The following is a 14,642-nucleotide window of genomic DNA, read 5'->3' as shown; positions in this document are numbered from 1 at the left end:
CTACTAAACTTTATAATAGGCCAAGCCAAGCTTGCTATCTGGCTTTCAAGAAAAAACAAAATGCAGGGAGGAGGCACTCAGGAGGCGGAAAAACTGCTAACTGCACTAGTCAAAGCGAGACTCAAAGTTGAATACGGTTTTTTTAAAATGACTCGGAGGCTGCGGGAATTCTTGGAAGTTTGGGCGGTTGGGGAGGTCTTATGCTCTGTAAGTGCAGGACTTTTAAGTTTTCATTTTTAAAAAAAAGAGTGGGTTGTGAAATAGGTATTTTGTGTTTTCTTGTCTCTGTCTCTCCCTCTCTCTCTCTCACTGTCTTTTTTTTATCTCGAGATTCAAAGTTGTGGGAAGTTGGGGAGGTTTTATGCTTTGTAGGTCCAGGGTTTTTAAGTCTTAATCTTTCTTTAAAAAAAAGAGCGGGATGTGAAATAGTCACTTTTTTTACTTTGGGTTTTCGTGTCAACTTATATATATTCTTTACTATTTTTATTACTATTAATATATATATATATATATTTTGTTTTCTCTCTACATTTTTAAAATTTATTTATTAATTTATTTATTTTATTTTTATGTATCAATGAATTTTTCCTTGTCAATATCTTACCATGTCTCGATTTTTGGAGGATTTCCAAATGACTGAATAAAAAAGGACAATTTAAAAGTCAAAGTCTCTCTCTCTCTCTCTCTCTCTCTCTCTCTCTCTCTCTCTCTCTCTCTCTCTCACACTCTCTCTCTCACCCAAACCAATCCACCATGTCACAGAGATCACACTTTTGTCCCCCATTCTGATGTTTGATTAACTAAAGCTCTTGACCTGTATCTGCATGATTTTATGCCCTGGATTAGGGCTGCAACTAACGATTGTTTTCATTATCGATTAGTTGGACAAGTATTTATTTATCTATTTATTTATTTATTTATTTATTTATTTATTTGATTAATCGGATGGGGATGGGGCAATCTTTCAGTACGATATTTTTTGTTTATTTAAAATAAAACTCACAAACTGAGTGTTACAAATATAAACTTCAGACTAAAACTTTACACAACTGTTTGTCCAAAACAGAAAAGAACCCAATACACACACACAAACACACCCACACAAGAATATATATTATTAATGTAAGACTTTAGTTTAATTGGGTGCTTTCTGTGCATCCGTTAAAATAATGCATAAATACTATAAAATAAATGTTATATAAACGGAAGTGATCTCTCTCTCTCATATATATATATATATATATATATATATATATATATATATATATATATATATATATAAAAATTTATTTTATAGTATTTATGCATTATTTTTTTATGGATGCACAAAAAGCACCCAATTAAACTACAGTCCTGTTGGGATAAAGCAAATAACAGCTTTATCTTTGCCTTTCCTCCGTCACCCTACAGCCTCTTGGTTGGTTCACTCGAAAGAAGACTTAGCGCATGTGGTTTACCACTGAGCGTATGCAGGCCTGGAGAGTCTAAATGAACACACTGACACTCAGAGCAGTTCAGAGAGACTTCTGCTTTATTGTAGAATCACAGAGGTTTATATACAGGGGTACAAATAGCCGGGCGTGGGCGTACTGCTGTGTGGAAATAATGTGGCAGTTTAAACTGTCTGCCACGTACGTGAAAAACATCTTAGGCCGGATGACGAAGTTCAACAGGTTTTGATCATGTATGGGAAATGTTCGCTAGCAGAAAATAGGAAGTTCAAATGATGACGTCAATTGGGACATGCACATGAGACACGTCTGGAAAGTCCATAAGACAGAAATCAAAACTATAACCAAAACATACTTATAGATATCTGAGGGAATAGAGAATAGAGAGTTTCCCACAAGTCCAAAATTAATAATAAAAACTCACTTTCAATGCACCGTGTGGTTTCTGTTACTCGCTGCCTTTAGGAATATTATTTTACTTGGGTTTATTTTTGATTGTAGTGTTTTAATGAGACATTACAGATGTCTCATGTACACATTCCAGAGTCTCTCCATCAAGATTGGGATGAGACAACTTGCTTTACGGTATTGAATAACCTTAGCATTTATAGCAAAGAAAATGTATGGTGGCCAACCATCAAGGGAAGTCCCACAACGCTATCGAGTCACCGGATTAACTTCACGTCCTATAAAGGAAGCCAGCTTACCGGCAAGAAGGGGAGAAATGGCAAAGCTCAGTGTTCTCCTCTTGGATTGTGAATAAAGTTGCTGAGAAAACCTTTGGAAAACTGAGTTCCAGTTTGTAAGACGTGTTTCTGTTTGGATGCACCTCCTGTCAGTCATTTTCTAGACACTCTGTGGGTCCCCATAACATCTTGGGGGCAGAGCTTAATGAATATCTGTGGGAATAAGCTCAAAAAAAAAAACATTCAAATGTTGAACCCATCTAACCAGCTTGGAAAAAAACTTGCCTAATGCACCTTTAAAGCTACATGCCCATTTTAATAAGGATGAACAAACATCACCCAGAATTCTTGATGCCCATGTTGACTTCTCCAAATATAATTCCAACAAATCATATCCTGGTTTTCCCAGCCCATTGTTCAGTCTCTACAGATCTTTGTCAACGTTTGTTCACTTTTTCTACAAATCCCTGAACACTTCAAAGAGCAATTCCTGGAAAACAATCACTTCATTTTTTTCTATGGACATCAAAAGCCTATTTACAGTCATTCCTAATAGGGATGGATTGATGGCCTTAGAACAAATTCTAGATTTGTGACTGGACAAGAAGATTATCAGAGCTTGTACTAACACCTAACTGCTGCAAGTTCATTTCCAGGCTTTACTCCCAAGTAAGATGTGTTAGTATGGGCACTAAAATGGGATCCTCTGATGCGAACGTCTTTGTTGGGTTTGTTGAGTAAAATTTCTTTAATCAAATTATGGGGCAGGTACCCACACTATTTATTATGTACGTTGAATGAAAAAACATTGAAGACATATTTTTGAAGTCTGCGGATTACACTTAAAAATCAAACAAAACAAAGCAACTGTCATGATTCCCCCTTGAAGCAGCGTGCTCTAAGCGCGAATGCGTGAGCACCTTCTGTTCCATTGTTGACAATAGTGACATCTGGACACATGTGTTTTGTTTATGTTTCTGTCATGTGTCCTCCCTGTCCTGTCATTGGTTGTAGTCTCACGTGTGTCGGAATCGTCGTCAGCCGTCAGCCATTACGAGGCTGATTATCTCCGCATATATACCACGCGCCTCCCATCACACAACGCGGAATGTTGAATGAGTTATAGTCGATTAGTTTAGCGGCCTTACGATAGATAACCGCAGTAACAGTCCATAGTGTCATGTTTCCTGTTTCGATTCATAGTCTTAGTTCATGTCATGTTTCATGTTTAGTTTCGTTAGTTAAGTTCACGCTGGTTTCTCCGCTACCAGTCCCTCGTCGTTGTTTATGTTTCATGTTCGGTATATCGACCCTGTATCCCGTGATCGCGACTCTGATTCCTGCCTTGCCTCGTTTATGCCTGTTTGCCGATCGCCTGAACCTTGCATGTTCCTGGATTACGTTTTTGGATCACGTTTTGGATTTGTCTGCCTGTCTCTCCTCAAATAAAACTCTCGTTCTAAACTGCACTTGCATCCGTCCTATCTCCGCTCCGTCACGATACGTGACAGCAACGAGGTCAGGTTTTTTAATCAGGGGTTTGATAACTGCTATAAGTGATTTAGGTACATAGCCACCGCTAAGGGAAGAATTGATTATTTTTAGAAGGGGTTTGATTGCTCCTGGAATAATCTGTTTGAAGAAACATGTAGGTAAGGGATCAAGTATGCAAGTTGATGATTTTGATGAAGAAATGAATGAATTTAGTTCGGTCTCTATAAGGGGAGTAAAACATTCTTCTTGAAAAGGTTTTATGAGGACAAGGTTTCTTTAAAAAATTTTATAAAAGCGTTCACTCAGTCTTTGTTTCTCTCTGATCAACACGCCCTTCTTATGTCTCAATGAGCTTCTGTCTGTTTCTGCTGTCCTAGCTGATATCTACCTCCCTTCCTGAGGCCCTATCCTAACTCCTTAATTGTCCTCCAGCCTCAAGGTTATTTACATCTGTGTAGGAAAGTACAGGCGGATACAGAAAAACAATTATTGTTCAGTAAGACACAGAATTCATCTAACTCAATACACACTTAGAATAGAACTTGATCATAAAGTGTTCTATGGGTTTAGATTATGCTTCTAAATATTGATTTTACATGTAGATTATGCTTAAGTAATAAATCTAAATGTTCGTAATACATACTGATTACACTTTATTAGCATATCCAAATGTTAGTTACACATATATTACACACATTCCTCTGTAGTGGACATTTTGTTTTTGCATCTCTCTCTTTTCTTTAAACTTATTTTAGTTTCCCTTTTAATTTCTGCTGTGCGATAAAGAAAAAATTCCACCAAATATAATATTTCTTCTTTCTGCTAAAAAAAAAAACAACCCAAAAATCTTCCTGCACAGGGCAGCTGCAGGATTTAAACCCCCAACCCTGGATGTGTGAGGCAGTTTGCTAACCACTAAACCACCGTGCCTCCCTGTGTAATGTTTTTATTCAGAAACACTCAATATTCTTTTACTCTGAAGGGAGACATTTTCTTTTACGTGGGTTCTCAGGAGGATATTAGCTAAGTAATTATACACAAAATTCTGCTCCTTCCTAATCCTCCTCCTCCTCTACCTTTTTCTTCTTCTATTATCTTGTATACATTTACTGTCTGTGCTTCAAAAGTAAATGTAACTTATGTCATGGAAATTACACAACACACGCAGACTCATCCTCTGAAGATAAAAAGATTTATTACAGAAAGATGGTTAATACAGGATAGAATAAAGCAGGATAGAATAATGAGAGAGCGAAGGCGAAGTTCAGAGGCAAAGTTCCTGGAACCTCTTATAATAAATCGCCTCCATGTAATACTTCTTTCAATGTAATACACACATTTCTTATATCACTGACTCCCTTCCATACAGACAGCAATACACAATGACTTCATAAAATTCTAATTCTAAATTCTTGATGATTCCTACCAGTCAATGGGAAGGCTGCATTGGTCTTTTGCTCTGCATAATAAAGGGCAAACCTTTATTTAGGGCAAAGGTTTCTGGATGAAACTTTTCCACAGGCGCCCTCCGGTTTGCTTGTTGTCCAGAAAAGCTGAAAAGACTCACGCAGCCCAACCAGGAGACGCCAAATTGTAGTGGAAATTAGACAACACTCGCAGACTCGTCCACTGAAGGTAAAAAGGTTTATTTCAGAAAGATGGCTAATACAGGATAGAATAAAGCAGGATAGAATAATGAGAGCATTCTGAAGAGCTTGTGCTTAACCACTATGTAACCCACTCATCGAGGGCGGGTCACTTACCGGGGTATTACAGCGTGTGATGACCGTAATGAGTAGTCGATACCTAGATGGTTGTAATTGGGCCAGATCAAAAGACTATAGATTCACTCGCTGGAGCTACGAGTTGGATGGCGACAGTGAAGTGCCAGACACACAAATTAAGTTAACTTCATATATTGTATAAAATACCAAATAGGAACAAATATAACAGTAAGGAAATAAAAGAAATAAAAGAAATAACAAATTAGAATCCCGAACTTATACACTAAACAATTATCAGATGACTACAGTATATGTACACTACACAATTATTAAGTTAACACATGTTTCAAACGAAGTGGTACTCAAATCAGATCACACTGAACTACTCACTTAACTAAACTCTGGTCTTGGTGAGACGGAGTTCACAGTCCCTCGGTTCTCCGAGTACCGAGTCAGTACAGTCTGTGTGTCCTCCTGCAAAGGAAACAAGTGTCAATGTGCACACAGTTTTACCTGATCCCTTGGGCCAAGGGAAACTAAATCAAAGCTCTCAGCACAGTGTGCTGAAATTGCAACCTCCTATCTGCAATCAGGTTCTAGGTCAAGTGGGGTTGGCTTGCCATCCATTACTGGAACAGTTTCTCCGAGGTTATCCAGAATCTTCGCCGACAGGTCGGACTCCACCGTATCCGCATTCAAACAACATATGAACTCAACATTAAAACCTGACCTACCTGAGATAGGTCACATAATATTACTTAACAGCTAACTATTAACATGGTCAGCATAACTGGAGTTAATATCAAAAACTCAGTAACCACATTCATAATACACAATAATTTTATTGGGTGAATGTAGGGCATGAAAACTGGCTATCTGCAAACATTCACTAACATCAGTGTTTCAACGGTTACTAGGCCTCAAGGCGTAACAGTTAATACACTCAATTTAACATTCAACATAAAATACAAATACAAACATACAACTCAATGGAGCTACTCCACTTACCAGTGGTAGCAGTCCTAAATACAGAATACCATGAAATATCCTGTTTGTGTCAGTTAATATGTCACAATTTATTAAGAAAGATAAGGCACCTTAGCCATTAGCTTACAGCTCACAGCTAGCATACAGCAACACGAGGGGCGCGGTGGCTCCCGCCATTTATACCGAGGTCAATAATCCAAAATGGAGGATGACGCATATAAGTTGACGGATATAAACTCACCAGTGCAAGAGAACAGCACATTACTCTAGCATGCCTTCCAACTTCGACTCTTTCGTGACACTCTACACTGTTGGTAATTTATACCCGTAACGGCAGCATCAGCATACCGCTACGATGACCCAGTTACTACTGGAATCTCTTCCTATCTCCCTCACTAGCTGAGAGGCGGGCTCAGCCATCCCATTGGCTGGAATGTAGAAATTCTCACTCCTACAGGCTGATGTCCTAACAGCACCCTAACCTCTTATTGGATGATAATAATATTCACTCCGGACTTATTTATTTATTTAATCTATTTATATCCAAGTTTTACCCCTGGGTTACAACTACTATATATATATGAAATGCAGAGCATGACACACTTCTGTGTACCGATAAGAAGCAGTTTGAGGCAGTTCAAACAGGCTTTGTTTCAGGGTCTTAGAAGATGTGCATATGAACCTTGAACAGAAAAACATGTTTGTGTCTCTGTATAGCAGATAAACATTCTGTTCTGATCAAAGTGATATGACATGGACTTCTTAGGCGTTATCCTCATATGAACAGAACAAGAACAAAACTATTGCAAAGTAAAAATGAATAATTTCCTTCACATTTATTTAGCACATATATTTTTTATTTCAGGGTAACTTTCTTGGACAGTAGTGATCTAGGACAGAGGAACACCTAGAGCTTAGCTGGTATCTAATAATTACAGTTGAAGATGTTGCGCTACATGATCATCTGCTCTACACTTCTCATGACTGCTGTAACGGTCCGAGGTGAGGACTCTTTTATACATTAGATGTTATAGCTCCAGCTCCCCACCTTAAATATACAGTATCTCACAAAAGTGAGTACACCCCTCACAGTTCTGTAAATATTTGATTATATCTTTACATGTGACAACACTGAAGAAATGACAATTTGCTACAATGTAAAGTAGTGAGTGTACAGCTTGTGTAACAGTGTAAATTTGCTGTCCCCTCAAAATAACTCAACACACAGCCATTAATGTCTAAACCGCTGGCAACAAAAGTGAGTACACCCCTAAGTGAAAATGTCCAGATTGGGCCCAAAGTGTCAATATGTTGTATGGCCACCAGTATTTTCCAGCACTGCCTTAACCCTCTTGGGCATGGAGTTAACACACCTGCTCCCCATTCACACCTGAGACCTTGTAACACTAACAAGTCACATGACACTGCGGAGGTAAAATGACTAATTGGGACCAATTTGGACATTTTCATTTAGGGGTGTACTCACTTTTGTTGCCAGCAGTTTAGACATTAATGGCTGTGTGTTGAGTTATTTTGAGGGGACAGTAAATTTACACTGTTACACAAGCTGTACACTCACTACTTTACATTGTAGCAAAGTGTCATTTCTTCAGTGTTGTCACATGAAAAGTTGTAATCAAATATTTACAAAAATGTGTGGGGTGTACTATGTAATTGTACTACAATTATACATGTATAATTGTATTATATATGTATAATTATACATGTATAATTGTACTACACATGAGACATGAGGTAAAAATGTTAGTTCTGTTGAAAATCCATATCTCAATATCTATATCTCAAAAAAAAAAAAAAAAAAAATTGGGTTATGATTTTGGAAACAGACAAAGTGCAGGCCATACAAAGGATATTTGGATATTTGATAATCACTAATAAGCCTGATCTGTATTTATCTGCTCAGCACAATGTGAGAGACCTGATGTTGGGGAAAACCGGATTTTGACTGAAGACCAACAGACTTTTCCTGATGGATCCACTGTAACGTTCAAATGTTCCACTGGTTATATTCCTGTGGAATCATCAGCTTCCAGATCAATCACCTGTACTGGAACCCAGTGGAGCGACCTCGAACTTCAATGCAAAAGTAAACTGTCTACAAACATCTTTTTATATTGAGCTTTAATTTGTGTATAGTTTGGATTACTGGTGGGCGATATGACAAAAATATCATGTCACGATTCTCATTTCTACCATACACGATATGTATCATGATATGTTAGTTTAGCAAGAAATTATCAAACAGCCATATTACATTAAAACAAATATTTGAGCTGTTTATATTATGTCTACAAAAATTTTACATAAAATAAATAGTAAATTAAAACAAAAATATTTGAAGTATTTTTTTTCCGGAAAAGCAGAAGAAAATCTGTAAATGCTTCATTATTTAGCTATTGTAAAGATTCATTTTGAAATAACATCAGCTGTTTCCAATCAGTTTATCAAAAAAATAAACAAACAAACAAAAAAGATATGCTCAGAAAAGCATATTTGACATAATTTATCACAATGTTGATATTATATTGCCATATCGTCCCTGCCCAAGTAGTTTGGATTCATATCATACTTTTTTTTGTGTACATTTTGCACTTTAATAATAAAATTAAAAATGTTTATTGCATGGACACATGCAACCCTTTATACCACAGCACAGTTAAAGGCTGGAATCTGATTGGTCAGAAGGCGTGTATTATGTTTGTAAAACAGCACAGGTATTTCCGCCTGTAAAATAAACAATAGCTTTATATTAATGTGCAGGTTCTAGTACATTATTTTTTCTATAGTAACAGCTCATACACAGGGACGTGGATGCTTCATATAATACAAGATTTAAACATGTTTAAGAAAGTAAAGTGTTTAATTGTAGATGTGTGACGTTTTTTGTTATGAGAAGTTTATTTAACATTATTGGAAGGAATCATTTACAGTTTTTCACAGTAAAATGACAGACTGTGCTTTGTTTGTGTGTGTGTGTGTGTGTGTGTGTGAGAGAGAGAGAGAGAGAGAGAGAGAGAGAGAGAGAGACTGGTGAGGGAATGACTGTCTATCATAGCTCTAACATAGGTGAGAACAGGAGCTACAGTGGTTTCCTCAATAAATAAATGACCAAGTATAATATTTTTATCTCATTCGTTTAATTGGGTTCTCTTTATCTACTTTTAGGACTTGTGCGAAAATCTGATGATGTTTTAGGTCATATTAATGCAGAAATATAGAAAATTCTAAAAGCTTATATATAATTGCTGACAAATCACTGTGGTATAAGTGGAATAACAGACTGTATTTCCCCCTAATTTTTCTTTTTTCCAGAAAAATCCTGTGGAAGTCCTGGCAATATTCCCAACGGAAAGTATATATATCAATCTACAGACCTAATTTTGTTTGGTGCAACCATCACAGCAAAGTGTCATGAAGGGTAAAAATTGTTTATCCATATTTGGTTCTGCACACATGTATCTGCACAATAATAGTGAATAAACAGACTGTGGATAAATAAGCAGACTATGTAATGTATACAAACTATACTGCACTACTACAAAAGTTATATATATATATATATATATATATATATATATATATATATGTTTATATATATATGTATTAGTGCTGTCGATCGATTAATCGCAAATTTAAAATACTGGGATTTACTTATAAATGTGCAGTGTTGAAATAAATAAATGCATGAGAAACTGGTTTAAGGAAACAGATTCTTCAGTTTTATCGCAACCATTAACATGTTTAACAAGTGTTCAATAACAATCTGTTAAATTGTTGAAGCATCCATTTGAACTGCAGACATATTTAGCAGAAACCAACAACAGTTATAAAGTAATGTCTGCTACAAAGTCACAAATAGCTTACCTGTAAATTTTTTGGATGGTAACATCAACTCAAATGAATGCAACAATAAGTAGGCCTATTTTAGAAATGGAATGCAATAATGTCTGTGAAGAGACAGAGTGAACAGTCTCTACATTCTTGCTTAAAGATAATTACTTCAGTCAGTGTGCATCTGTGCAACATGCCTCCTGTCAACCAGTCATACAGTCTACTCTTCTTTTCACCATTCGCTCAGGCAAACAAACTTGTTCACATTTTCAGATGATAGAGCTGACCTCTTCTTCTGCAGAGTGTGGCCTGCCAAAGAAAACAATCTCTCACATGGCACTGTTGAGGCAGGTGTAGCCAAGTACCTTTTTGCAATATGAGCCAGCTTACCATATGTACCGGCTCGTGTTGACCACCACTGTAGTGGACATGTTTCTATTCTGACACTGGGCTCTGTCTTGTATCTCTCTAGAGATTTATCTGTGGACAGTACCTCTTCATCAGGCTCTGACAATGATCCCATGAGTAGGAGGGCCATCTTCTTCTTTGGTGGCTCTGGCTCCACTTTTTCTCCAGAGGTCTGTGGTTCTCTATCCTTCAGCATCTCACTCAGCTTTTGCCACACCTCTCCACTCTCTGCTCTGGGCAAGCACCTAAGGTCTTTGAACCTAGGATCTAGAGTGGTTGCCACCTTTAAATCACATTACCTGCAGGGTTCCAGCACCGTTTCCAACTTTGCCAACCTGTCATATTCAGCTGGGGTTAGCATGGCGAAGTTGTGCTTCTGCTGTGCCAGCGTTGCTTTCAGTGGATCTTTGTTGTGTTGAATCCGCCTTATCATTTCAAGAGTTGAATTCCAGCGCGTTGGTACATCCTGGACGAGGGACTCCTCTATTAGTCCCTGAGAGGCTTGCTGAGCTTTCAGTTCTGTGGTGTTTGCGGGACTGTGTCTGAAGTGTCCTACTATTTTACGGCACTTGGCTTAAACGCTACCAAATCCGCTGTCCCATAAAGCCACGTTGATCACTTTGTATCATATGCACTACACACGGCACGTGCTCGAATGGTAGTCTCCTTGCAGCGGCAATCATATTGAGAGCGCTGTCTGTTCCTATAGTTGTGACCTTGCCCATTATCTCACACTCATTTGCAACATTGATAAACTGGCTAGCGCATGCTCCGGCAAAATGCCTTTCTTCTGTTTTTAATACACCTAAAGTGAATGAGTGCAGCTGCCACTTGTCATTGATTATGTGCGCTGTTACACCGAGGTTTTTATGGTTACTTACTGATGTCCAGTGGTCTCCAGTAAGTGCAATAAAAGTACGTTCTGCCAACTGCCTCACTTTCGTAGCTTTTCAGCTTGGTACAGTTCATGTATTCTCGTAACAATAGTTCCCCTCGAAGATAGCTTGTATGATGGGTCGCCTGTGGTGATGTGAATGATGTCTTAAAGCCCCGGTCCTGAACTATGTTGATGGGCCTGAAATCTGCGGCGATCCATTTAGCAATTGCACTAGTTAGCTGTGCTGGTGTCATTTTGTTGACAAACTTGCCCCGGGTGCACTCCGCCAGTGTCATTTGATGAGCATGGGTTGTTGACCCTGTCTCAGCAATAGCATCTTTGCTAACATCAGCAAAAATGTGTTTCACCCGAAGATGGTACTTCAAGATTGTTGTGCTTCGGTGGAAGGACAGTTTGTCACTGCAATAAGTGCACACAACTTTGGTTTTATCAGAACTTCCATCTGGAAGATTTTTATAATGAAACTTGTCGTTCAGCAGAGCGGACGCCGTCTCCTCTGTACTCGTATTACTCGCATTTGCCAAGCCCTAATCACACAAAGCTAGGTAACCATCCATGCTGCGATAACGGGAAGAAGTGGGGGTCAAACGTGATTGTCAAATGATTAATTTGCATAAAAAAAAACACATTAAATTTTTTTGATTAACTGCATGTGTTAATGTTGACAGCTGTATTATATATATATATATATATATATATATATATATATATATATATATATATATATATATATAAAAATATATAAATTATAATGTGTGTGTGTGTGTGTGTTTATATATATATATATATATATATATATATATATATATATATATATATATATATAAACTTGTTTATTGCTAAATTAAAATCTATTTGCAGATATTTGCTTGTTGGTGAACCAACTAGATATTGCAGAGAATATGGTTGGGATGGGAGAGCTCCTGTATGTGAAGGTAATGTCATTTTTCGCTTTTACATTTTTAATTTTTAAAATAGTTTTGTGCTACATTATTATGATAATAGTTTATTCAGCATTTAGCATTTAGTCAGTTAGGTAAAGAAAATGAATTGCAGTTTAGTGCTTATGTAATGTGTGACTTTGGAGGAAGGAGTTGAAGACCGTTTACCATAACCTAGTTGCAAAAGTGTGCACACCCCTAAATTAATCCTTTGTTGAAGCACATTATTACACCACTCGGTCTTTTGGGGTAAGAGTCTATCAGCGTGGAACATCTTGACTTGGCAATATTTTCCCACTCTTTCTTGCAAAAACATTCTAGATCCACCAAATTGTGAGGGTATCTCCTGTGCACAGCCTGCATCAGGTCACCCCCCAGATTTTTAGGTGGATTCAGGTCTGGACTCTGACTGGGTCATTAAAAAACTTTGGTCTTCTTTTGGTTAAGATATTTATTTGTTGATTTGGATGTATGCTTTGGGTTGTTGTCATGCTGAAAGGTGAAATTTCTTTTCATCTTTTACTTACAGTGCTGTGAAAAAGTGTCTTCTGTTTTTCTCATACTAAATAGATTTTAGATCTTCAAATGAAATGCAATGTTACACAAAGGCAACCTGAGTAAACACACAATACGGTTTATATTTAATTCAGATGTGTCTTAATGATGTTCTGGGTTAGCAGTGGTTTTCGCCTCGTCACTATTGCATGGATGCCATTTTTCCCAGTGTCTTTCTGATAGTGGAGTCATGATAGTGACCTTTATTGATGCAAGAGAGGCCTGTAGGGCCTTCGATGTTGTCCTCAATGTTCGCTCTTTTGTGACTTCCTGGATGAGTAATTGCTGTGCTCTTGGAGGAACTTTGGAAGGTCGGTCATTTCTTAGAAGGTTCACTACTGTGCTGACTTTTTCCATTTGGAGATGATGGTTGTCACTGTGGTTCTTTGGAGTCCCAGAGCCTTTGAAATAGTTTTATAACCCTTCCCAGAAGGACTGAAATACATCACCTTCTTCCTCATCATTTCTAGAATTTATTTCAACTTTGGCATTGTGTGTTATTAAGATCTTTTAACCAACTTCATGCTGTTCAAAAAGTTCTATTTAAGTGTTGATGTGATTGAACAGGGTTTGCAGTAATCAGACCTGGTTGTGTCTAGTCCAGCTGAACTCCATTATGAATGCAGTTTCATAGATTTTGGGAATTAGTAACTATAGGGGCAAATACATTTTCACACAGGCCCAGTTGGTATTGGATAACTTTTTTTGCTTCAATAGATAATATTATCACTTTCTATTAATATTATATTTTGTGTTTACTCGGGTTGCCTTTGTTTTATCTTGCTTTAATTTCTGAAACAATTTAGTACGAGATCTACACAAAAACAGAAGGAATCAGGATGGGGCAAATACTTTTTCACACCACAGTACTAGCAGACACTTGAATGTTTTGCAGAATAATTGACTGGTATTCGTAGCTATTCATGATTCCCACCTCGATAAAAAAAAAAAAAAAGATAAAAGCCCCAGTTCTGCTGAAGAAAAGCAGCCCTAGAGCATGATGCAGCCACTACCATGCTGCTTCTTTGGAAATTGGAATTTTGGGAATCTCATCAGATCATAACACATTTTTCCACATGGTTTGGGGTGATTTAGTTGGGACTCGATTTTTTTGTGAGAAAGGACTTCTGTAGCCACCCTACCCCATAGCCCAGACATGTGAAGAATACGAGAGATTCAGATATTCCTACAGCTCCTTTAATATTACCATATGTCTCTTTTCAGACTCCCTGGTAAGATTTTGTCTTGTCTTTTTGCTAATTTTGAAGGGACATCCTGTGCTTGGTAATGTCACTGTGGTGCCCTATTGTCTCAACTTGTTGCTGATGGCCTTTACTGTGTTCCATGGTACAACTATTGTTCTAGAAATTCTTTTATATCCCTCTCCTGATTGATCTCTTTTGACAAATGAGATACTACACTTGCTTTGTAAGCTCTTTACAGGCCATGGCTTCAGCAGTCATAGCATTACCTCTAAATAAATCTAATTCATTCATTCATTGCCCTCATACTATTTCACCTTCACTTGTACAGACTTCTTTCAGGAAAGGCATACTAAGACAATTGTTTTTATTAAACTGTTTTATGTACTGTTTGTGGAATTTCATTTTTCTATAATAAAAATAATAGTTGTTGTTATCACTGCA

General features: G+C 37.4%; 1 protein-coding gene and 1 long non-coding RNA gene across 2 annotated transcripts in view; one reads left to right on the top strand and one right to left on the bottom strand.

The window, feature by feature from the left end:
• LOC108262103 (complement receptor type 1) overlaps nt 1-14,642 on the top strand; it is a 60,847-nt gene that overhangs the window by 35,465 nt on the left and 10,740 nt on the right. Inside the window, exons 15-17 of the mRNA XM_053686478.1 lie at nt 8,267-8,449; nt 9,676-9,781; nt 12,362-12,435. Of these exons, the coding sequence (XP_053542453.1) occupies nt 8,267-8,449; nt 9,676-9,781; nt 12,362-12,435 (363 nt within the window). The remainder of the gene's footprint in view (nt 1-8,266; nt 8,450-9,675; nt 9,782-12,361; nt 12,436-14,642) is intronic.
• Nucleotides 4,810-6,742, bottom strand: LOC108275748 (uncharacterized). Its single transcript, XR_001814756.3, has 3 exons — nt 5,746-6,742; nt 5,395-5,490; nt 4,810-5,260 (listed from the first exon to the last, which is right to left on the bottom strand). It is a non-coding gene; the product is annotated as an uncharacterized LOC108275748 (long non-coding RNA).

Source organism: Ictalurus punctatus, chromosome 15, assembly GCF_001660625.3.
Source record: "Ictalurus punctatus breed USDA103 chromosome 15, Coco_2.0, whole genome shotgun sequence".
Lineage (NCBI taxonomy): Eukaryota > Metazoa > Chordata > Actinopteri > Siluriformes > Ictaluridae > Ictalurus > Ictalurus punctatus.
Note: the sequence above shows the minus strand (reverse complement) of the source record. Positions and strands in the feature narration are given on the sequence as shown.